This window comes from Ceratotherium simum, chromosome 3 (assembly GCF_057802395.1).
Source record: "Ceratotherium simum simum isolate JZ-2026a chromosome 3, ASM5780239v1, whole genome shotgun sequence".
Lineage (NCBI taxonomy): Eukaryota > Metazoa > Chordata > Mammalia > Perissodactyla > Rhinocerotidae > Ceratotherium > Ceratotherium simum.
The window spans coordinates 40,037,828-40,064,535 of record NC_141902.1 but is presented as its reverse complement, the minus strand read 5'-3'; the positions used below and the strand labels follow the sequence as shown (position 1 = coordinate 40,064,535).

General features: G+C 36.6%; 1 protein-coding gene across 9 annotated transcripts in view; it reads right to left on the bottom strand.

Annotated features, from left to right (window-relative positions):
• Window positions 1-26,708, bottom strand: part of TMEM62 (transmembrane protein 62) — a 68,709-nt gene that overhangs the window by 4,048 nt on the left and 37,953 nt on the right. For 3 of the 9 annotated variants that reach the window (XM_087426119.1, XM_087426090.1, XM_004421476.3), the window contains 9 exons: window positions 23,900-23,945; window positions 19,276-19,417; window positions 17,198-17,322; window positions 16,941-17,063; window positions 14,103-14,258; window positions 11,177-11,336; window positions 6,904-7,017; window positions 4,615-4,699; window positions 1,330-1,434 (listed from right to left, as the gene is read on the bottom strand). In XM_087426119.1, coding sequence (XP_087282245.1) covers window positions 1,330-1,434; window positions 4,615-4,699; window positions 6,904-7,017; window positions 11,177-11,336; window positions 14,103-14,258; window positions 16,941-17,063; window positions 17,198-17,322; window positions 19,276-19,417; window positions 23,900-23,945 — 1,056 coding nt within the window. The remainder of the gene's footprint in view (window positions 1-1,329; window positions 1,435-4,614; window positions 4,700-6,903; window positions 7,018-11,176; window positions 11,337-14,102; window positions 14,259-16,940; window positions 17,064-17,197; window positions 17,323-19,275; window positions 19,418-23,899; window positions 23,946-26,708) is intronic. The other 6 variants (XM_087426126.1, XM_087426094.1, XM_087426098.1 and 3 more) reach the window with 6 other exon arrangements.

Sequence of the window (26,708 nt, the reverse complement as noted above, 5' to 3'; positions counted from 1 at the left end):
ACCTTTTCTTGCTGACCCACAGTCTTTACTTTGTACATCAACTACAGATTCAGGGTTAACGTGTTAACTTGCTTCTTTAATTTTTCATCTAGAATGCCAGAATGACTTTTCTCTCCTCCCTACTATTATTTACTTCCCCTTCCCAGTGTGCAGGTTTCTGGAAATACTATATGTCAAGAGTGATTAAGGGACAGTCAGACTTCCTTTCTCAAAATGCAAATATCATCATTTGCTGGTAAGAGTAGAATTCAGCTTTAAAAAGTCATTGGTAATTTTCTCAGATATATATATATAAACGCCATTAGATACATATTAGCCTAAAAAAGTGTTTTTCCTTCAAGTTTCAACTTTTAAAAATGGAGCAACTTCTGCCCTTTTAATGTTTTCTTTTACAGCCAGGAACCAAATCACGTGCTTTGCCTCCTAGTGTAAGAAAATTGTGTAAAACAGCTTCAACCTATCTTCTAACAAGGAAACGGAGCTCCACAGGGGAATCTGCCATAGCTTGTTATATAGACTTGTGAAGTGTCATATTTCTTATTTAACTACTTTCTGTTCTCTGGTGGGAGTTAGAATGAGCAAAGAAAAGTCCAAAGGTGGAATAAAAGTGTAAAACAAAGACTAAGCAACAAATAGGCTAATCTACTCCTAATTGACTTTTAGTCACTAAGGAACATTAGTAAAAAGTATTAAAAAGAGACTAACAGTGTTTTCTGCTTTCAAGTGGCTAAGTGACTTTGTAAGTATTGTGTATAATAATTAACATAACAGAAGAGCTCAGATATGCCTGAACTCATTGCTCATCTCAGTTTCTCTTTTTTTTGAGCTGAGTTTTTAGGAGCAACACATTAGTAAATATTCACTGAACTACATACCAGGCATTGTGCATAGAGGTGAACAAGATAGACAAGACATTCAAATGAGAAGAGAGATGATAAACACAAAAGATAATTATAAATTCTGATAAAGTAATGAAGGAAATAAAAAGTGTGATGAAATAAAAGATAAAACTTTAAGGTAGTCAAAGAAGGCTGCTCTGAGGAGATGGCTTTTAAGCTGAACTTCTACATTCTATTAGGTTTCTACACGAATACTAATTCTGTAATGGTCTTCTCAGCACACTTAAGTTAACTTGGTATCGACTGAATGTCCTTTAAGCATGTTAGGAAAGAACTTTATTTCCTAAGACCATGTCCCAGGAAATGACTTATGAAGGAGCAATGTGCTGTCTATTATGCTCGCAAGGGCCTAAATGACTCTATTTTCAAAATTCTCAATATATTCTTTGGCAAAATTCTCCACAATCTCCAGGTTTCCTAATTGACTTACCAAGCACTGTATATAGGGTCAGCAACAACACAGAATAGTAGAAGATGTTTATTTTGCTCAAGACATGAAGGGAAAATGAAGTCAAATTTATAAGTCCTGGAGGTCCTAAACAGAATAAATTTGAAAAATACAGTACAGTGAACACATGCAAAGTTCAATTTCTTTATAACATTTTCTAGAAGACTTCCATGGGCTATCTACTACATATTCAGCAAATTTTTTGTTACATGATAACTCTACAGATGAGACCACTTTAAATTCACAAGTTGGCAGGAAACCTGGTGAGGCAATTCACTTAGAATTGCAGAGGGTAGGAAGTTCAAAGCAATGGTGTAGCTGGGAGACATGCACACACACACATATATATATATTTTTTATTTTATTTTATTTTTGTGAGGAAGAGCAGCCCTGAGCTAACATCCATGCCAATCCTCTTTTTGCTGAGGAAGACTGGCCCTGGGCTAACATCTGTGCCCATCTTCCTCTACTTTATGGGACGCCGCCACAGCATCGCCTGACAAGCAGTGTGTTGGTGCACGCCCGGGAACTGAACCCGGTGTGCACTTAACTGCTACGCCACTGGGTCAGCCCTGATATATATTTTTTAAATGACTGAAAACAAGAGAGCAATACCTGCCAGAGGACTATACTCTTTCATCTTCATGTAGGCTTGAAATATAGTGCTGTGCTCAAAGAATGAGCGTTTATTTTTTATGGGATTTATTATCCAAATGTACAAACTTCCGAAAGGTATATCAAAATATATCAAAAGCATATCAAAAAAATATCAAAATTTCTCCAGTCTACTCTTAAGTATGAGCGTCTATCCAAATATTCCTTTCCCATATGTGATATAGCTCTCAATTCACAGCTATCTTCTTACTCCACTTGAAAGGGATTCCTAAAGCTCTCCAAATTAACAACCCTTAAAATACAGTACCAAAAAGCCCAAGCATAAGGGCTTCACACAGAGAAGCTCCATTCTGTGGCCACAGACTAAAGTACCCAGATCCTCAACCTTAGCCAGCCATTGCAGTCATGCATATGGCTGATTGTAAACCAATCAGCAGAAGACTATGACAGGAAGCTCAGTGCACACTAAGCAACACTAGAGGTGAAAACTATATAAAGAACAGGTCCCAGTGAAAGACAGCCTGACATAAGTTAAATAGTATATCTTTCCTAATGGCCAGAATATTCATTTTTTACTTATAACATTGTTCAGCCTGCTGACAGTTAATTTCATACAAAGCCTGATAATGTATGACCTTTCTCACTTTGTATGTTACATACTTGCTACTCATTCCTCTCTCAGCTTCTTTCTTGTTCTAGTCTGGTACTTCTCAAAATATTAATCTACATATCCACCTATAATAATTATTATTTATTATAAATAAATAATCCTTTAGCCTTAGAGGCAGTTCTGCTTTAAACTTTAAGCAATTATTCTCTACTTTGGCTGAACATTAGAATAACGTGGGGGAACTTTTAGAAAATACTCAGGCCCAGGTCTCACCCTCCAGAGGTTCTGATTTAATTGGCCTAGGGAAGAGAGGAAGCTTGGGCAGCAGCCCAGGTGATTCTCAGCAGCCAGGACTGAGAAATATTGCTTTAGACACAGCTGTGCTTCTCAGCCTTGACTGCACATTGGAATGATCTGGGGAGCTTTAAAAAATACTGATGCTTAGGTCCTACCTCTAGAGATTCTGATGTAATTGGTCTAGGGTGCTGTGTAGACACTGAGATTTAAAAGTTCCCCGGGGGTTTCTAAGGTGTAGTCAAAGTTGAGAAATGTTGTTTAAAGAAAAGAACTGACCTAGGGTCAGAAGACTTAGGTTTTGAGTCTCTCCTCTGTCCCTGATTAGCTATGAGAGTTTGGACAACGTGCATAACCTCCCCAGTCCTTAGTTTTCTAATCTTTAAAATAGGGCTAATGATACCTACCTCACAGGATTGTTGTAAGGATTAAGTGAGATAATGTAGGTAAAAATATGTTGTAAATTTTAAATAACTACACAAAGATATTGGTAACCCCACATAATGAGGCTGGGCCCCTCCCTCAAACATTTATTTATTTACATTATGTGCAGGAAAATATATGTGTGCAATAATGCTCCTCGAACTTTTTCATAGAATTTTAAAATATATATATAAGAGGAAAACATTCAGTAGGATTTGTGTAATACCTATTCAGTTAAACATTTTACTGATAAATCATTACTACAGGGGCCAGCCCGGTGGCACAAGCAGTTAAATGCACGCGCTCCGCTGCGGCGGCCCGGGGTTCGCCGGTTCGGATCCCGGGCGCGCACCGACGCACTGCTTGGCAAGCCATGCTGTAGTGGCATCCCATATAAAGTGGAGGAAGATGGGCACGGATGTTAGCCCAGGGTCAGTCTTCCTCAGCAAAAAAAAAGAGGAGGATTGACAGATGTTAGCACAGGGCTGATCTCACACACACACACAAAAAACCATTACTACAGTACTCCCCTCCCCCACAATCAGTCCCTAATCCCAGGGATTTCATCCAAGACAGGAAGGGATAAGGAAAATTTAATTCAACAAATATTTATTGTCTATTATGCACAAACTCAGTGCTGGGTGCTGTGGGAAACAGAAAAGAAGTAGACAACAAGAGCTCCTATATTGAGGAACTTAGTCTGGTTGAGGAGAAAATGTATATACATTTGAAGTGGTTAAGGGAAGCAAAGTGAATGGCTAATTAAGTATAGAATTGATAGTTAGGAAGGACTTTAGGGATTCAGAGAAGTGAGAGCTCATTATGACCTGGAATGGCTGGAGAAAATGGTATGGAAAAAGAGGGTTTGAGGTGAACCTTAAAGGAGGCAAAGATTTAGATAAGTTTAGGAAAATAATTTAAATTAGAGGTAATCGCCTGGGCAAAAGCACAGAAGCAAGAATGAGCATGGTATGTGTAGAGAACAGTGAAAAATCATCTAGGCTGAAATAGAGGTAACTGGTTGAAGACATGGTTAGTTAGATAATACCAGATTGTGGAGGATCTTTAATGTCTGGCAGAGATGTTGGTCATTTAGAGCTATATTGTGATTTCCACCTCCCCATTTTGGTTGAGCCTCATTTTACTGCCATGTAGCAGCAAAAAATTGAATTTTTTTTTAAAGATAAGAGTATTGTGGAAAAGGATGCACCTCACAGAGCTCAGACAAAGACAATTTATATTGACATTTATCACTTGGTAATAGTGAGCACATCATGTGATACTTTAAAATATTGTCTTCTAAGAATAAAGGAACCAGTACTAACCTTTATGCTCTGGATATCCTCGATGCCTAAAAGTAATGAGAATGGTGAGCTGGATCAGCACAATCATTACAAAAAGGACCCGAGCCTGCAGAGAAATCGATGTTAATGTGAAATAGATACATGGGTAGAGCTTCAGTTAAGGTTTTTAAAATGGCCCAACAAGAAAGGAAATGACATCATTAGCAGAAATGACTATATAAAAAAAATATATGGTCAAAGAGAATCAAACATCTGATCCACCAAAAAAGAAAATTATAAGTTGCCTCAGCATTACTCTTTCAGAATTTGGTTACTTGATCCAATGGTGAAACTAAGTAATTTTACACAGTTATGAAGTGATCAAATTAAAATAGTCCACTTTCATTGTGCTAGAAGATGTATAATTTGTTTTGTTTTATTTAAAGTTGTATAAGAGTGGGCCGCCCCCGTGGCTTGGCAGTTAAGTGAGCGCGCTCCGCTACTGGTGGCCCGGGTTCGGATCCCAGCCATGCTGAGGCCGCATCCCACATACAGCAACTAGAAGGATGTGCAACTATGACATACAACTACCTACTGGGGCTTTGGGGAAAAAAAGGAGGAGGATTGGCAATAGATGTTAGCTCAGAGCCAGTCTTCCCCAGCAAAAAAAGAAGAGGATTAGCACGGATGTTAGCTCAGGGCTGATCTTCCTCACACACACACAAAAAAAAAGTTGTATAAGAGTGGAAAAAAAAAAAAAAAAAACGAGTACACCGCAGGTTGAGTGAATAGAGACAGCACTTGCTTTTACTTTCTCCATCAAGAAGTCATTCACTTGGAGATTAACTCACAGTAAAGAGATATGTCATCTAGGTCCTTGTTTCTCAAAGTATGGTCCCCAGATCATCATTGGAATCACCTTGAGCCTGTCAGGAATGCAGAATCTCAGGCCCCATCTCAGCCCTACTGAATCAGAATCTGCCTTTTACTAATATTCCCAGGTAATTCAAAGAACATCAAAGTTTCCAAAGCCTGCTCTGAGTGAGTATTAAAAATCCCACAAAGAAAAATAAGTGACACAAAAGCAATTTGTAAAAATAAGATACAAATGTCCATTAGTCATATTTTTAAAAAGCTCAATCGTACAAGTAATAAAAGTTAAAATAATAATTCACATTTTAAGTCTGTGAGGCTATACACTAAAGCTTTCTCTGGGAGGAAATTAAAGGAGGTTTCAATTTTCTTCTCAACATTATAGTGCATATCTTTTGTGTATTTTATGTTAATACCCAGGATAGGTGAGATCTAAGGGAAATAGAATATAAATTGCCATAGCTTCTCTGGAAGACAATTTGACAGTGTATATTAAAAACTGAAAAAAAATACCCATTTATTCATTCAAGAAATATTTACTGATGGCCTACTTTCTGTTAGGCATACCAAACAGACAAAGATCCCTGCCCTCATGAAGCTTATATTTTAATGAGGGAGGACAGACAAAAAACAATTAATATAATAAATAATAAATAATTTGTGTAATTAGATAATAAATAAATATATAGAATAGTGTGTCAACTCCTTGTTCCAACAATTCACTTCTAGGAATTTATCCCAAAAAACTAATATATGCAAAAATTTTGTGGCAAGCAGTATTTATTTGGTAGAGGGAAAAATTAGAAAGAAATATCTAACAATAGGGAAGTGGTTAAATAAATTAAGGTATATCTATGACAATGTAATGCAACCAGTAAACATCATGAGATAAAATGATATAAATTTATGTGAGAAAATAGTCAAAACAAATTCCTCAGTGGAAAAAAATCAGACAGCATAAGAGAATGAAAAGTATGTTACTACCATTTTATATTAAAAACTCATACACCAATGTATATGAGAGAAAAATAAATAGAGAGTATCATAAAGACAAATACAAAGGTTATAATGGGTAGTGTGATAAAAGAATGATGTGGGGCTGAGTTTACTCATCTATTTCTAAATTTTCCAAGTTTTCTCCATTAAGCATGTGTTATTTTTGTAGGAAGAAATATTATCTTGCAAAGATCCTTAATCCTACTTAGCACAGTCTCTATAATTCCCTTAGTTATCCTGGTATTATGGCTTTAGAACCAGGTCCCAAAGCAGGTATTACTTATCCATTTTCTCTGCTTCTTTTAATTCAAATCAACTTAAAAGCATTTTACTCTTCTAGACAAATAACTAAACTTTTAATTTTAAGGTTCAGCTTTCTCATCACATGATTATATTATGTATGACTTTGGACCTACCAAATCCAGTAAAAAACACAAATAACGTTAAGTTGAATTTACTCACCACGGTGCAGTGGTCAGTAAGGAGAATAAATGATGCCAGGGGATCAAATTTGAGATGAATACCCTCTTGAAGAGAAAATATGTGCTGAACACTCTTACTTCTTCCAGCAGAATCCTAGTTATAAGCACAGCAGAGAAATAACTCTCATATGTGTTTCAATATGTATAATGTCCCAAGATCAAGTTTCCAACAACTTTTGTCAGTTATCTCTGAATAGCTAATTTTTTTCATTTACTTTTGATTCTTCCTATAAGTACTTAAAATAGAACTTCTTTTAAACCTTGTAATTCCAGATTTGAATTGGAAATATCAGCATGTACTCACAATGTATTTTCTCTTAAAAAAAAATCTATATTTCCCTTTGTTCACTGAAAAGGCCTAGAAATAACAAACCCAATAGCAATGAGCTAGCTGGGATAGTGCCCAGATTGTCTCAAAATACCTTTTTTTTTTTTTTTTTTGCTGAGGAAGATTAGCCCTGAGCTAACATCTGTTGCCAATCCTCCTTGGTTTTTTTCTTGAGGAAGATTAGCCCTGAGCTAACATCTGTGCCAATCTTCCTCTACTTTATATGTGGGTCACCACCACAGTGTGGCTGATGAGTGGTGTAGGTCTGTGCCCAGGATCCAAACCCGTGAACCCCAGGCTGCTGAAGCGGAAAGTGAACTTAACCACTATGCCAGCCACGGGGCCAGCCACTCAAAATACCATTTCTCACTACAAGGAACTAGTGCTCTTTAGAGAAAAGGCTGATTCCAGTTCTTGAGTAAGAAATGCACAAGAAGAGCCTGGACTACTTTGTCATACCAGAAAGCAAGGAAACTATCAAAGATTACAGGGATTGTATCAAAGGAGTTAGTGGCTAACTTGGAGAGGCTCCCACTAGCCAAAGAGGAAATAATTTGAGCATCAAAAAGAAAAAATGCAATGGATTGAAACATACCAAATATATTTTTTTTAAACTTTGAATTCATAATGATACTAAAAGTAAAACACTCATTTAGGTACCTTTGACAGACGCTAGAGAAGCAACTCATTGTTCTGAAAACTAATTTAGTAAAGGGGGGATGGGGGAAGAATTAAGAATTTATCCTGCCTTTCCTGTATGAACTCTATATCTGGGTACCAAATAGGTGAGGGAAATTTTTCCTTTATAGGATTATTCTAATTAATATTCCTATAATAAGGAGTGGTAAGTTGAATATCACCATTTTATAACTCTAATGAAATAATGGATCTAGGCGAAGATTATCAACAGCTGCTAGAAATCTTTTGGTGAAAAGCTGATTGGGTACTTCATAATAAATGGAGAGATAAGCCAGCAGTGTGCTGGAGCTGACTTGACTAGCTCACAAGGGCCAGTTGTTAAATTTTCAGAAATTTTGTTGGTGTTGGGTTGGTAGCTTAAAACCAGCTATGGTAGGCATATTTATACCATGGAAATTGGTATAAATCAGGGAAATGCTACAAATCAGGGTCCTCCTCTTCAAACTTGCCCCAAGCTGGTTGTTAAATATTTACCAGCATACCATTGGATAAGGTTAACAGTACCTGAATACACTGATCATCTTAACATTAGTGAAAGAGAGACAAACAAATTTATAGGCTTCTGATAAAAGCATAAAACACCAAATGACCTATTCTTGCCAAAAAACAAACAGACTCAAATCTGATCAAACCTCTAAATCTAACTACCAGTTATAGAAACTAGAGGAAGTGGAGAAACATGCTAAATGACACCACATGGATATAAACAGCAAAAGTCCAGAATACAGGAAACTCTACAGGATAAAAGATCCAGTTTCCAAAGCAAATAAATTGCAAGGAAAAAGAAAAGGGAGGGAAGAGGGAACTTACAGAGAAAGAGACTGAAGAGACAAATCAGCTAAATGCAATATTTGAGTCTTGTTTGGATTCTGATTTGAACCAACCAAATGCAATATATATAGCTATGACAAATTGGGAAAACTGAATACTAGCTGGATAGTTTGATAGTAAGGAATTACTGTTAATTTTTCAGGTGTGATATGGTATTATGGTTACATTTTTAAAAAGTCCTTATCGTTTAGTGATTCATACATATTTACAGATGAAACGACATCTTGGTGCAGGGAGGAGAGAAGTGGATGGGGTATAGATGAACCAAGATTAGTTATGAGTTGATAATTGTTGAAGGCGGCTGATGAATACATGGGAATTCATTATATTATCATCTCTTTCATATATTTTTAAAATTTCCCATCATAAAAAAGTTTTTAAATAGCAAAAAGAACTTGCACTGGTGTTTATCAAACTTTTATTGCTCAAAATGTTCTTACTTTAAATGATAAATTCTTGTTTTAAAGCAGAGATTTTCTTTAATTTTGAGATACAGAAATTTCTAGAGGCTTTAAATTGGCAAAGTAGGCAAAATAACCTAAAGTACTGGTTCTTAAACTTTGTGCACATTGGAATCACCTGAAGGGGCTGTTAAAACAGAATGCTGGGTCCCATTATCTCCAGAGTTTCTGATTCACAGGTTTGAGATGGGACCCGAGAATGTGCATTTCTAACAAGGTCCCAGGTTATCTTGATGCTACTAGTTCAGGAACCACACTGAGAATTGATCTAAAGGTCTAGTTGCTACTAGGCTGCCAGGAACCTAAAGATATTCAATAAATATAGTGAGTAGATAAAGGATAAGATAATAAATTGATGTCTGCTCTCACAGTTTTTGAGTTTCAAATCAGACTTATCTGTAGTGTCTGTATTTAAAAGGACAGAACTTTCCCACTGATGAATGAGGGGACCAGGTTCCCTATTCAATATTTAGTAGACTAATTTTTTAAAGTTATACATATAGACAGAAAACAGATGAGTGGTTGCCTGGAAATGAGAGTGGAAGGAAGGCACTTGCAAAAGGGCACAAGAAAACTTTTGAGGGTGATATATCATATTGATTGTAGTAATGGTTTCAAGGATGTATATGTATGTCAAAACTCATCAAATTGTGCTCTTTAAATATGTTGAGTTTTCTGGATGAAAATTATACCTCAATAATGTTGTAAGAAATGTTAAAACATAAAAAGTACATGTGGGGGCTGGCCCGGTGGCGCAAGTGGTTAAGTGCGCGTGCTCTGCTGTGGCGGCCCGGGGTTCGCCGGTTCAGATCCCAGGCGCGCACCAATGCACTGCTTGTCAAGCCATGCTGTGGCAGTGTCCCATATAACGTGGAGGAAGATGGGCATGGATGTTAGCCCAGGGCCAGTCTTCCTCAGCAAAAAGAGGAGGATTGGCAGATGTTAGCTCAGGGCCAATCTTCCTCACAAAAAAAAAAAAAAAAGTACATGTGATTTCATATTTTTACTAGGGATTCAACTAAGCAGCCAGAGATGTTTCAAGGAATGTGAGCTTTCTTCCTCATAAAACTCCAGAAGCTGGAGATCTGAAGCAATCCAAGGATTTGGGAGTTCCCATTCCTATAGTGTGTGACACACACACAAAAAAAGATAATGAAAATAATTACATGTGTTTTCTGAGGGATTACTTGGTAATCTTCAAACCAACACTTAACATTAGAAGATTAAATAGTTAAAAACTCATCAAATCAGCAAGTTGTAGAAATTGACAGATTTTTTTTTTTTCCAGAAACTTATTTTTGAGCACAATCTATCTCCTAAAGAGTTTCATAATGTTAAGAAACTGCTCTATTTTGGTAATGACGATCAATTTCTACTCTGGCAGGTGCTAGTGAATTAAATGCCCCCAAGCTGAATCAGAATAAGGACAGGCAGACTGTTACTGATGAGCTATCAATGCATACTCCCCAAACAAAAAATCCTTTGATGCCTTGAAAATTCTCTATCCTAGAGCTTTCAAAATAGTGACGCAATTTTCCTCTACTTGGAGACAGCAATCAAAAGCATGGATACACAAATACATGTTTTCTGACTTATTCTGTTATCTTTGGGTATATTGGGGAATTTGTTCCCATTATTAAAAGACTCTGGCCAAAGTTGGAAGAAAACAAAAGACTGATTCCCTGGGATTAAAAAAGGGGGACTGTGGCCAGTAGTTGCACACTCTTCTCCTCTGCCCAATTTTTAGTCTAATAGTAGAATTACTCCTGAATGCCCATTTTCAGAATATACTAAATCCAGTGTATTCAAATTTTTTATTAACTTAGTTTCATTTTTATCAATTGATTGAAAAAAAAAAAAAAAGAACCCAAATCAGAGTTCAATGTGGTTACAGCCTAATCATTTATATAGCAAGTTGAAAATTACTAACTTACCTGGACGATTACTTCTATGTTATGTGTCCTATTACTATAGTTTCTTGGGTTCCACTTCAGTATGAAAATAGGACCAGACAAATGAATAGCTTGCCCTAAATGAACTCCATCAATCTTAACTGTGACAGAAGTAATGGAGGATAAGGAAAAGGCTAAGACTCTAAAATGAGAGCATACATAAATGCATGGTTTTAGGTATTTGTCATTGTTTTTATAAAGGAGAATAACCCTACTGTAACCTAAAAAGTTATAAGTATAGGCAGAACCATCACATTGTACAACTGTTCATATGACCACTTTTCATATGATCTGGTTTCTTTCTGAATGGTGGCTTTTGGAATTGTATAATTCAGCAAATGTGAATTGGTGACAAATTAGAAACTATTCTTTTATTTCTTAGAAAGGAAAATCATTTTCTTTTGTCAAATCGAGCTGGAGTAGATCCAAAGTTCTTTCTGAAGAAACTCCTGAAGTCCTGGTTTTTCTCACAGGAAAAGAACATAGGTTAGACATCTCACTTTGTTAATCTAACGTCAAGCCTACCATCTATTCATTTGGTTCCCAACGTCACAAACAGAGCTAAAGCTACCAGGCCCTTTCAGAGAATATAATGTCTAAATCTGATATCCAGCACCTATCAAAAAACCTGACTGAGAGAGGTATGTTCCAGTTCACTAGTGATCAAAAAAATAAATTAAAACACCCTGGTACCAGTTTTTCTAGATTAATTAGTAAATCTTTTTTAAAGCACAAATATCCAATAATGATAAGAGTGCTGTGAAACTGGCACTCATATTGCTTGGTGATATTATAAATTAGTATCTGTTTTAAAAAGTAATTGAGTACCTTGTGCACTGCTGGTGGGAATGTAAAATGGTGCAGCCACTATGGAAAACAGTATGGTAGTTCCTCAAAAAATTAAACATAGAATTATTGTATGATCCAGAAATTCCACTTCTAGATATATACCCAAAAGAATTGAAAGCAGGGATTTGAACAGATATTTGTACACCCATATTCATAGCAGCATTATTCACAGTAGCTAAAAGGTAGAAGCGAAAGTGTCTACTGACAGATGAATTGGATAAACAAAATATGGCATATACATACAATGGGATATTAGCCTTAAAAAGGAAGGAAATTCTGGGGCTGGCCCGGTTGCATAGCGGTTAAATTCACACGCTCCGCTTCAGCTGCCTGGGGTTCGCAGGTTTGGATCCCGGGCACGGACTGATGCACCGCTTGTCAAGCCATGCTGTGGTGGTGTCCCATATAAAGTAGAGGAAGATGGGCGTGGATTTTAGCCCAGGGCCAATTTTCCTCAGCAAAAGGAGGAGGATTGGCAACGGATGTTAGCTCAGGGCTAATCTTCCTCACAAAAAAAAAAAAAAAAGGGAAGGAAATTGTGACACATGCTACAACATGGATGAACCTTGAGGACATTATGAAAATGAAAGAAGCCAGTCACAAAAGGACAAATACTGTATGATTCCCCTTATATGAGGTACCTAGAGTAGTCAAATCCATAGAGACAGACAGTAGAATCGTGGTTGCCATGGGCTGGGGGGAGTGGGGAATCAGGAGTTATTGTTGAATGGGTACAGATTTCAGTTTTGGAAGATGAAAGAAGTTTTGGTGAGGGATGGTGGTGATGTTTGCACAATAATATTAATGCACTTAATGCCACTGAACTGCACACCTAAAAATACTTAAAATGGTAAGTTTTATATTATCTATATTTTACCAAATTTTTTAATAAAAGAATAGTGATTTTAGTTACAAAGAAAAAGTAATTGGGCAATCTTGATCAACAGTCATAAAGGAATTCAAACTCTTTCATGTAGAATCCCACTTCTAGAACTCTATCTAAAGAAATTATTCAAATGAAGGAAGAATCTATATGCATCAGATGCTCATCCCCAAATTAGAAAAAATCTAAAAGTTCACCAATAAGGTAGGAAAATGATTAGATAAACTGTGGTACATTCTCTCTGTTGAGAGAAAAAAAGTAGGAATTAGAAGACCATGCCCTATGATTATAGCTATGTAAAAACATGCCTGAAAGAGAATGTCTGAGAAGGAAAACTCAGAAATGAAAGTTACGTTCTATTACTTTTCAAAATAAAATTTAAAAGAGTATATATATTAAAAAGAGTGCCCTTATGTTTGAAAAAGGTTGTAAGTCTCTTTAATTCACATTGTTAAATTCACATGCCAACTGAATTTTCAATTCCATAAGGTTTATATAGCTTTTGCTTTTTTGGAAGGCCATGTAGCAAAAGGAAAAAAAAATATTTCTGATGTATAATAGGAATTTTTAAAAGTAGGATACAAAAGAACTATGTACATTTTAATTTTATTTATTTATTTATTTATCCCCCAAAGCCCCAGTAGATAGTTGTATGTCATAGCTGCACATCCTTCTAGTTGCTGCATGTGGGACGCGGCCTCAGCATGGCCGGACAAGCGGTGCGTCGGTGCGCACCTGGGATCCAAACCCGGGCCGCCAGCAGCAAAGCGCACGCGCCCAACCACTAAGCCACGGGGCCGGCCCAAACTATTTACATTTTGATTATAGCAATGTAAAAACATGCAAATAAAAAGGCTGGAATAAAATACACAAAAATAATAATGGTAGGAGTATGCACTTCTGGGTGGTTTTTAAAATTTCAGCAGCTTAAAAAAATTACATAATAAACCAATGTTACTGCAATAAACAAAGTTAAAAAAAAAAAGATAAAAAAAAATTACATATTTTTTAACTGAATGGGAATGAAACAGTAAGCAATTTATCTTTATATAACATTTAGATTGTTGAGAACACTAAAGTGGGGCATCTCATAGCTTTCACATGGGAATGCAGTCACAATGACTGATTCTCCATCAATATCACACTGAAGGTAAATTCTGAAAAATGACTACATACCTGATGTGTGTTGAGTGGAGGAGTCTTTCTAGTGGTTCATGGTTAGCACAACTATAGAGGAGTGACTTAGGATTGGTGATAAGAACCACAGGCCACTCGCCAAAGATCAAATCTGCAAAGCTAAAGAGGTCATGATCAAAAGCAAAGATCCGGTACCTAGAGACCAGAGGACAATAAGGTAATTTAGTCACCTCATATTATAAGAGGGCATGAAGGTTATATCAGAACAAATGTAAAAGTATAAAACTCTACTTTCTGAGATCATGAGTTTGAATGCAGAGTAAATAATATTGTTTCTCTATCTTTCTTCCCTTGCCCCTATTACTGCATACTTCACATCTGTCAACAACTGGGATCTGATCGAAGCAATGAATTTAACTGTGCCCTAGAACAATGGCTGGTACATAGCATGCACTCTTAAATTTTTAAATAAATCCTTTTTGAATTTGATTTCTATATTTTAAGATTATTTTAGGGCCGGCTCTGTGGCTTAGCGGTTAAGTGCGCGCGCTCTGATGCTGGCGGCCCGGGTTCGGATCCCGGGCGCGCCCCGAGGCACCACTTCTCCGTCCAACGCGAGGCCGAGTCCCACGTACAGCAACTAGAAGGATGTGAACCTATGACATACAACTATCTACTGCGGCTTTGGGGGGTAAAAAATGAATAAATAAAATCTTTAAAAAAAAAAAAAAAAAAAGATTATTTTAAACCTGACATTCATCATAAGCCTAATACCTGACATTCTTCATCCCATCAACAATGCTACATAATATTAAAATGAACACGATTAGAAATCTTTCATTTTTCTTTTAAAACTTTATTTCTATAATTTCAAAGAAATTAACAAAAGTTGTTTTGATTTTCTAAATGCACGATGAAAAGTATAACCGTTCATTAAAGAGTAACCAAAGTTTTGTATTTTCTAACTTTTAGAACTGAGAGGAGAAATGATTAACTATGGCAGAAACAATAGTGCTCACCAAACACTCCACGTGCTCCCCTGCATTTCCCAGTCTCCCTGTTATTAGGCTGGGACCATGTGACTAGTTCTGGCCAATGGGTTGTGAACAGAAGTGACAAGTATCACACTTCTGGTCCACAGTACTTAAGAGTGAGTGTGAGGGGCCGGCCCAGCAGCGCAGCTGTTAAGTTCACACGTTCTGCTTCAGCGGCCTGGGGTTCGCTGGTTCGAATCCTGCGCGAGGAACTACTCACCACTCATCAAGCCATGCTGAGGCGGCATCCCACATAGAAGAGCTACAACTCTACAACTATGATATATACAACTATGTACTGTGGCTTTGTGGAGAAAAAAAGAAAAAGAGGAAGATTGGCAACAGATGTTAGTGCAGGGCCAATCATCCTCAAAAAAAAAAAAAGAGTGAGTGTGAGTTTGCGCTCTCTTCCCTGCCCTGGAACTGAGGTGTTGAAATAGTGGCATTATAAGATGGAGGAAGTCTGAATCCCTGAGTCATCTTGTGGAATAGAGTTGCCCTGATTCATACCAGATTTATAAATGAAAAAATACACATCTCTTGAAGCCACTGATATTTCTAGATTTATTTGCATCCACAACAAAGCTTAGCCTAATATTACTCATACACTATTTTTTAAAACTCTTCTATTGTACTAATAGAACTTAAATGTTTGTAAGGTCAGGCAAAGGTTAGGTCCTTTCAGTAAAATTCCAGATAAAATCCCAGGGTTAGAACACAGGAGAGCAGGTGGAAAGAGAAAGAAAGGAAACAGTTTCATAATTAACATCACTTAATTTGTGACTGTAGCATTTACAAGAAATCAAGAAGCTGATCAAAGGTTAGGAAGGCTATCTGGTCAAAGGCAATCCCAGCCCAGCCCACAGCCTCACAGTCAAGAATAGACAGGTCTTGGCTCAAAGTAATTACAGTTGCCAACTAATTACAGGCTTCAAGTGTCGTTCTTATACAGTTTCTAGAAAAGACAACTGAAATAAGTAAGTACCTTCTAAGATGTAAAGCTGTTGTTTAATTAAAGTTATTAAAAATAGATAACATTCAGCTCAACAAATATTTATTGTTGATATCTTCAGAGTACTGGATTTGAATAAATTAAACAACAATTGATAATAGTTCAACAATGAGATGATAACTCACCTAGACTTAAACTATTTCACTTAAATAGCTATTCTCAAAATATATACATAATAAGATGATACTCATCTATACTTAAACTATTGCACTTAAATACTCTCAAAATATATATTTACTTCTCAGTATATGTATATTTAACTATATTATATGCTTTTGATAAATAAATTATGTTTTCTCTTAGAAAGACTTTAACCTTAATAAAACCAACTATCATCTATTTGAAGAACTTAAATCACTAACATCTTGTAGCAATAACTAGACAGGCAGATATAAAATTCAGTGGAAAAAATGACATATTTCAACTCTAGTATTTTTCAAAGTGTGGTCCATAGAGCACCTGGTGGGCTTTTTACAAAATGCAGTTTCTTTGGTCCTAACCCAGACAAACAATCAAAATCTCTAGAGGTAGGGCCTGGAAACTTTTATTTTTAATAAGCTCCTCCATTATTCTTGTGCACACTGAAGTTTGAGAATTATTTCCTCATGAATGCATCTTGAAAATCCAATGTTAACATAGTGATGGCAAACATAACTGTTGCAACAAGGTTTTTGCACAAGGACAAAGACTGCCAGATACATATATTACTTTAAAACCAGAGACATCACATGTTTTTTCTGAACTGGATCACCCATGATAGCAATAAGAAAACTATCATTGCTTTAGCAAAACTTACATGTATATGTTTTATTCTGTAGTGTAGTTCCTTACCTTCTGTTATCCTTCCAGTCTCCCACCTCAAGTTCCAAAGTGCCCTGGAAGTGCCGAGTATGCAAAACAGGCATCAGTCCACCGAGTGTATGGAGGTGCCCACACAAATAAGCTGTAGCTGAACTAACCAATGAAAAATAAATGGAATAAATGAACACAGATAACTTGTGATGCCAAACTAATAAAACTATCTCTTCAGGTAGAGCAACATAAAAGAATTAAACACAATTAACTTTGATTTTGGTAGCCTGCCTCACCTCATTATTGACCGAATTCCTGGTGATGGAGAAAGGATAGTGGATGTCGTAAAGTGTCCAAACCAAATACTGTGGTTGCTCTGACTACTTTCCTTGGCCAGTAATAAAAGCTCTTCCATCCGTTTCTGAAATGGGAGAAAAATAGAAGGATCTTTAATTAGAGCTCAGGCTGAAATCTAATGTCAACAGATTAAGCAACTCCCCTGAAGTTTTATAAAAATAAGTATATTATGTCTAGGGCTTAAACCCTATTAATTAATGACCTGTATGGACCTCTATAAGTTTCAAACTGTTTCACATGCATTATAATCCATTTGATCCTAAAATAACCGTGCTAAGTAGGGCAGATATTATCCCCATTTGATAGATAAGGAAACTGAGAAATAAAAAGTAATCTTTAAATTATATAAATTTCTTTCTTTCTTTATAAATTTCTTTATAGAAATAAAGAAGAACCACTAATCTTTTCAGCCCTGTATACTACATTGCAATTAATAAAGAGGATATTGAAACTAAACTTCTAAAACAAGATGTACATATGTCCACAGAAAGGCTTGTACCTGAATGTTCATAACAGCTCTACTCATAATAGCCGAAAACTGGAAACCATCAAAAAATTGCAGTATATCCGTACAATAGAATACTACTCAGCAATAAAAAGAAAAGAACTACTGATACAGACGATAATATGGATGAATCTCAGAAACATTATACTGAGCAAAAGAAGCCAGATACAAGAGTGCATACTGTGTCATTTCATTTATATAAAATTCTAGAACAAACAAAACTAATCTATACTGACAGAAAACCAATCAGTGGTTTCCCAGGACTGGAGATGAAGACTGACTGCACAAGAGAACCTTCTGGGGTGATGGAAATGTTCTGTCTTGATGGTGGTGACAGTTACACCAGCATATACATTTGTCGAAACTCTTGAAATATTAAAATGAGTGCATTTTATTGTATGTAAATCATCCCTCATAAAGTTGATTTCAAAAATAAGTTGTACATGTATAAATATACATTAATATTATCTGTAACGTATTTATAGCAATGAATTCCTGGAGCCTATCCTCAGGGTTTCTAATTTGGTAAGGCTTAGGTGAAGCCTGGGAATCTGCATTTTACAAGACTCCAGCTGACTTTCATGCAGATGATCTTTGAATCATACCTTAAAAAAGACTATTCTAAGTAGTAGGCTTTAAAATAATAAGTTAATCAACTCTGTCTAAAGACACTTGGTAGATAGGAAACAAAATATACCTCCATTAAATAAAATACCCAATATAACACAATGCATTTGACAATATTCTGTTCACTTGATTTCAAGCTCCTCTGAACCCTCATATCACTTTGAATCTCTTTCAGCACTTAGCAAATCCTGCCTTTTATTATAATTATTTCTATACTGGTCTTATGCCCTACCACTAGATTAAATATCCTAAGAGACCAGGGACGTGAACTTATTGCCTTTGTATACTTACATATGGGCACATATATCTTGCATATGGACATGTGCTCATTAATGAGTTGACATTTGTTGTACCAAGAAATAATGAGAGGTTCTCAGATGGGACTTTCCAGACAGTTTTCATCTGGCAACAGTTTTCACCAGCTTACAAAAAATACTTGAAAAAAGAAACCTATTTACTTCAATGGTTGCCCTTCTCTTACCGAAAAAAAAATATATATATATATATAGAGAGAGAGAGAGAGACCATTAGTTACAAATGGCAACTATGGAGATTTAGGAATATACCATATAGAATACAAAGCTGTATGCCCTGCACTCTTGAAAAGTGCATGCTGCACTTAGTACATATTTAATTAATGTTTACTGAATAAATATTAAGTGTGAGTTACTTCTTTCCCAGATTTTGAGACAAGAACAGGAACAACAATAATAGTGCTGAAGTAGCCAGTAATTTCTTCTAGCTATAACTGTAACCACAGTAAAATTTTTCTCAAGCATTTCTAGATAAGAAGTTGTTTACCTAGGATAACTTTAAGTGAGCCACATGTATCCAAGAAAAAATAATATAGGTTAGCTACAAAGGGAAGTGAGATTTTTACTGTACCTCATCTAAAATTCCAAAGAAATTATAGGGTCTCTTAGGCCCTGGATTTTGACTGGCATCCAAAGAGATGAAAGAATAGTTGCCAAACGGAGTATTGTGGACATAATGGAAAGAGCCATCCCTAAGTACGGCAGAATATTTCCTAAAAAATAAGACAGGAAAGTTTTAATGCAATCATAAAAAGACAGAATGAGTTTAAATTCCTTCCCTAATATCACACTATATTTTGCCTCCCTTTGAAACGAAATTTCCTGATCTGACAGAAATACACTAAACTAGATCCAGAATGGATAAACGATTAAAAGAAATTTTAAAGATTTTTCTCCCATCGTCTCCGAAGGTTTAGGCAAACTAATTCATTAGTAACCAAACACAAGGTCACCAAGCAAAGCAGAGAAGCAGGCAGTTATTTTAGGCAGTCCACTAAACACTTAAAAAGAAATCAATCAGGGGCCGGCCCGGTGGCGCAAGCGGTTAAGTGAGCACGCTTTGCTGTGCGGCGGCCCGGGGTTTGCCGGTTCGGATCCTGGGCGCGCACCGAGGCACCGTTTGCTATGCCATGCTGTGGCAGCATCCCATATAAAGTAGAGGAAGATGGGCACGAATGTTAGCCCAGGGCCACTCTTCCTCAGCAAAAAAGAGGAGGATTGGCATTGGATGTTAGCTCAGGGCTGGTCTTCCTCACAAAAAAAAAAAAAAAAAAGAGAGAGATCAATCAGAATCCAGTGAAATGGTACTTATCAATCATTAAAAAATTTAGTGAGGACCTAATAAGTACCTAGCAGAATTCTTGGTGTAGTGAGATACAAAAGGTGTTTACTTCTTGAGACAGGACTATGGAGGCTTAACTCACAATAAAGCCTTGCAAAGATGACGTCATCAAGTCAGGAGAAAAATGTTAAAGTTAGGTCTAGGTCAGTAAATCTTTTTCAGTTCCTAAAAATATATTGATAACATATACAGGTCCACACCCATTAATCAAAGTCCTTACCACCTTAAGTATTAACAGTGTTCAGGTGTCCATAAAGTTGGAGGGTGAAGAGCAGGGAGAAAGGATGGGTAACATAGTACACAGGGTGAGCACTCATTAAGTATTTGTTGAGTAAACGTGAAGGAAGGTACAGATTATATTGGGGGCATACCTATATTACTCAAATGTCAGAATATTGTAAGAAAATATCTAAGTGTCTCAAATGATGTTTTACCTAAGAACATAAATGAAAAAATACAAATAAACTTTTGAAACTTAATGTGCTATCAGGGAGCTATATTTAAGGCCATCAAATACATCACAAAATAAATATATTATCATAGATAATACAATTAACAGTCAATTAGTTGTCCTGCCTCTCTTCTTGGTGGTTTTTTGTGTTTTTTTTTGGTGAGGAAGATCTGCCCTGAGCTAACATCTGCCAATCCTCCTCTTTTTGCTGAGGAAGGCTGGCCCTGGGCTAACATCCATGCCCATCTTCCTCCACTTTATATAGGACGCTGCCACAGCATGGCTTCACAAGCCGTGCATTGGTGCGCGCCCGGGATCCGAACCGGCGAACCCTGGGCCGCCCCAGCAGAGCACGTGCACTTAACCGCTTGCGCCACCGGGCCAGCCCCCGTTGGTATTTCTTAAATTTCTACTTCAGGATTTTTTCCTCATTAAAATTTTTATATTTTTCCTGCTTAATGTGTTTTCAGAATTATTCTTCAGAATCTTATCATCTCACGTGTTCTCCCTTTCCTATATTTTTGACACATTAAAATTCAACTATCTAAAAATAAATCCAACTATTTGAAAGCAAAGGTTAAAATATATGATAGTTAATAACATTTTTTTTTTTTTTTAGTGAGGAAGATTGGTCCTGAGCTAACATCTGTGCCAGTCTTCCTCTATTTTGCATGTGGGACCCCACCACAGTATGGCTTGACGAGCTGTGTGTAGGTCTGTGCCTGGAATCCAAACCTGTGAACCCTGGGCCACTGAAATGGAGCGTGTGAACTTAACCACTATGCCACTGGGCTGGCCCCTTAACAACATCTTTTGAATTCTGGATTTTGGCATTCTCTGGGGCATTCTTAAGGTCAAAATTTAACTTTAACATTTTTTTCCTTCAGGTTTATATTTCCGTAATGTCTGTATCTCTAGCAAAATACCATTTATTAAATTCAGATAAAGTTTAGGTGGTTTAGAAACAAAAATATAAAGTTATGAAACTTTAAAGTGACTAATTACTTTACTTTCCCAATAACCAGTCAGACCCTACATGCTATTAATTCTTCTTTGAAAATGTTTAACTCCATTCCCATAATCACTATCAAAGATACAGATAATAGGAAATGAAAAATTTTTATCTCTGTCCTTTTCCTTTCTCACATTAACAAAAGAGGACAACCTCTTCTTCCAAATTATGGTGACTCTAATTATATGTTAGTTAACCAGTGCTTTTTGACCTATCATCCACAAATTGATTTCACCATCCCCATGTCCATGAACTTTGTTCAGGTAGGTATGTCTTCTATTCATTTCAGGCCCCTTCCATATCATGACTGGACTGTGGCAGGACTCTCCTGTTTGGTCTACATAACTCCAATCTCTCCCTCTTTTTTCCTTTTTAGCCCTATTTTTTTGTTGTTGTTGTTGTACAATTGCCCTTTATAAAATACTGTTTCCATTGTTACTCGTCTCCTTAGGAATCTATACTGGATTATGAACTATTACTCATCACATCTAAATTTCTATGCTTGTCACTTAAGACCTCAATAAATTGGCCTCAAGCTACCTATCCAGTATCATACTAGTACTCTACATGAACCTTTATTCTGGTGATACTAGTTTCCTTACTGCCCCCAAAATGCTAGCTTTTAAAGCTCTGGATTTTTGCCTAAAATATACCTTTCAGAATTTCTTACTTCTCGAAATGCTACCCATTTTCTAAGACTGGACACAATTTTCACTTCTTTTATAAAGTCTTCTCTAATTTGCAACTAGTAGATATATAAGTTCTAGAGATCTAATGCACAGCATAGTAACTATAGTCAATAGTACTGTACCATAAACTTCAAAGCTGCTAAGAAACTAGATCTTAATTGTTCTTGCCACAAAAAAGAAATGATAATTATGTGACATGATAGAGATATTAGCTAATGCTACAGTGGTAATCATACTGCAGTATATAAATGTATCACATGAACACGTTGTACACCTTAAACTTATACAATGTTATATATGTCAATTATATCTCAATTAAAAAATTTAAAAGTCTCCTCTATGTCTACCCCATGCTGACCTCTGCTTTTTGATTTCTCATAGTGATTATCACATATACCAAATAATCCAGCATTTCATCAGCCATTCTTCATGTTCTTTTCTAATTGTTTCCTAAACAATTTTTATCTCCTTTAACTAGATTTCTTTGAAGGCAGAGACCATATTTTTTAATATTAGCTCTTGTATCTCATACTATTCAACTAATGATGGGCTCTCAATAAAGACCTGCTACTTGATTGATTGACAATGGAGAACAAAGCTACTGAATACCCTGGAACTGAAAGTGAAATTACAACCAAACTAAGAATCCCAACACATTGAAACTAGAGAACTGGTTTTCTAACTAAAAGATCCTTTCACATTCACAGCCTTTTTCACATTCACGGCACATAAAGTAAATTTTAGTATTTCTATGACACACTGGGATGAAAGGACAAAGCAGCCAGGGGTGATCAGCTAGGCTCTTCAGCCACCCTAGAGGCTGAAAGAATCAGTATCTCAGCCTTCCTAAAATCCATAGTATTTTGACAAACTCTGATCCAAATGACTTCTGATGTACAGCCTGGTGACGATAGTTAATAATACTGTATTGTACATTTGTAAGTTGCCAAGAGAGGAGATCTTAGAAGTTTTCATCACAAGAAAAAAAAAATTTTTGTAACTATGTGTGGTGATGGATGTTAACTAGACTCATTGTGGCGATCATTTTGCAGTATATAAAAATATCAAGTCATTATGTTGTACACCTGAAACTTACATAATGTTACATGTCAATTACATCTAAATTAAAAAATAAATGACTTTTGCTGTGTATCAATGACAAAAAAAAAAGTCTGTGTGGACTATTAAAAATACCATTAGCTGGGACTGGCCCCGTGGCGTAGTGGTTAAGTTTGGTGTGCTCCGCTTCAGCAGCCCGGGTTCATGGGTTCGGATCCTGGGAGCAGACCTACACCACTCATCAGCCATGCTGTGGTAGCTACCCACATACAAAGTAGAGGAAGACTGGCACAGATGTTAGCTCAGGGATAATCTTCCTTAAGCAAAAAAAGAGGAAGATTTGCAACAGATGTTAGCTCAGGGCAAACCCTCCTCAGCAAACAAAAACCAAAAACTACCATTAGCCAACAAAAAGCATTAAAGTATATGAAATAAAAAGAATTAGGGACAAAGTCCTTAAACAAAAAAAAAATAACTAAATCTGTCACACACACACACACACACCAAGTCTCCTTTTCTAAATTACCAGAGGTTCTTTATATAGGAATTTTATCTGTTAAAAAATGTTTTCACCCATTCATTGAAAATTGACTACACCCTCCTTGTAACACACCGAGGTCTGTCTTTTGTTTGTTGCAGTACCTGTAGTAATTCTCAACACTCTCCAGACTTGGAATGTTGAATGTATCTAATTAAAAAGAAAAGAGCAAACATCATCTATATTGAAAAGAAAAATGCAAACATGTTAATGACTAAATAAAAATGACAGTTCTTTCAATTACACCTTATATGGTAGAATGCCAATAATTAGATTGATAATTTTTTTAAACTTAATAATAGAATTCAGATTATCTAGAAACTTATTTAAGGAACCTAGTATACTGGAGAATAATAAATACTTTGGATTATGTACTATTGAGAATAAATCAATCTGAAGTTATAAGAGTGGACTGTTGTTGCTGCTGTTTTAATTATGTGATTCTGGAAGGTAGCAAGGACTGGATTTATGCCTGATATATCGATCCAGGCCAAGTGCTTCTCAACAGCAGATCACTTGGATAACAGGGCCAAGTCCCTCTTTTCATAAATCTTAAAAAAAGATTCAGTAAGAAAGGAGTTACATATGGTAAGGGGTTAAGGCCATCATAGAACATTTAACTGGAAACAGAGCTTGATTGCCTGGTTGCAATAGCTAAAATTGTTTACCAGCTTGACTTTCAGGAATCCACTACATTTCTAATAACCTTAAAGAGTAGGCTATAAGTCCAGTGTAGGCCAATAGAAATATTGTCATGTATGTTATCCTCTTGCTAATTTCTGTTACAGTTATTTCTTAATAAAGATTAGTTTCCTCTCCTATCTTAACACAATATATAAACATATATAAGCACATACCATAAGCATTTATGCCTATACAAGTCAAATTATTCAAAGAACTTGAAAACACCAATGTGTAAGGATACATGCACCCCTGTGTTCACTGCAGCATTATTCACAATAGCCAAGACTTGGAAGCAACCTAAGTGCCCATCAAGGGGCGAATGGATAAAGAAGATGTGTATATATACACAATGGAATACTACTCAGCCATAAGAAACGATGAAATCTAGCCATTTGTGACAACATGGGTGGACATTGAGGGTATTACGCAAAGTGAAATAAGTCAGAGGGAGAAGGTCAAATACCATATGATCTCACTCATTAAGTAGTAGATAATAACAACAACAAACAAATACATAGAGATAGAGATTGGATTGGTGGTTACCAGAGGGGAACGGGGGAGGGAGGAGGGCGCAAGGGATAATTAGGCACATTTATGTGGTGATGGATTGTAATTAGCATTTGGGTGGTGAACACGAGAACATGATGTAATCCATGCAGAAATAGAAGTATAATGATGTACACCTGAAATGTATACGTTATAAACCAATGTTACTGCAATAAACAAACAACCAAAAAAAAAGTCAAATTAGATTATTATGAACTCCAAAGGACTATCCAAATTATTTACTCACAAGAGTCTGATATTTATTACTTGAAATAAGTCAGTAGCTTGGCTTGGAAATAATATACGCAGATTTGCTATTTATTGCAAAAGAATTCTACCTGTAGCACTAATCAGGATCAGGAAAAACGGGAAATGTAAATATACCAGAGAAAGCCATAAGCCAGATATCCTTTTTTTTTTTTTTTGGTTAGGAAGATTGGCCTCTGAGCTAACATCTGTATCCATCTTCCTCTATTTTTGTATGTGGGACACCGCCACAGCATGGCTTGACAAGTGGTGCATTGGTCCATGCCCAGGATTTGAGCCTGTGAACCCTGGGATGCCAAAGCGGAGCGTGTGAACTTAACCTCTATGCCACGGGGCTGGCCCCCAGATATCCTATTTTTAATTTATAATTCCTAGTTGCTTTATAAGAACTATTTATAAAGAGAGCATTTTCTGATCAAACCAATAGCTATATATTTCACTACGTAGAATTATCTGTTTAAAATGATAGCTTTTTTAAAACATATAACTAAGGTACTCATCAACAATGAATAATCAAATGAAGCAGACAAATGAATTACTTAAGTAACCAATATGGAAGTCAACCTTTATAAAAGAAACAAACCGGGCCAGCCCCAGTGGCCTAGCAGCTAAGTTCAGTGCACTCCACTTCGGTGGCCCAGGTTTGGTTCCCAGGCGCGGACCTACACCACTCTCTTAGCAGCCATGCCGTGCTGGCAGCACACATACTAAAAAATAAAAGGAAGATTGGCACATATGTTAGCTCAGGGTGAATCTTCCTCAGAAAAAACAAACAAACCCAGTATCAAGACTCTTTTGGAGAAGAGTTCATTTCCTTACTAACACAACGGTGATAATCTAAAAAATGGGAAGGGATTATCCATCTCTCTCCCCATGCATATGGGGATTTATTTGCAATTTTAATTTTTAAATGTATATACAGTAAAATTCAATCTTTGTGATGTACAGTTCTGTGGATTTTGACAAATGCACAGTCATGTATCTACCACCACAATCAAGATACAGAACAGTTCCATCATCCCCTCAAAATTCTCTCATAATGCTTCTTTTTTTTTTTTTTTGTGAGGAAGATCAGCCCTGAGCTAACAACCATGCTAATCCTCCTCTTTTTGCTGAGGAAGACCGGCTCTGAGCTAACATCTATTGCCAATCCTCCTCCTTTTTTTCTTCCCCAAAGCCCCAGTAGATAGTTGTATGTCATAGTTGCACATCCTTCTAGTTGCCATATGTGGGACACGGCCTCAGCATGGCCTGAGAAGCGGTGCATCGGTGCGCGCCCGAGATCCGAACCCGGGCCGCCAGTAGCAGAGCGCACGCACTTAACCGCCAAGCCACCGGGCCAGCCCTCTCATAATGCTTCTTTGTAGTCAACCTCTCCTCCCATCCTCAACCCCTGGCAACTGCAATCTGTTGTGT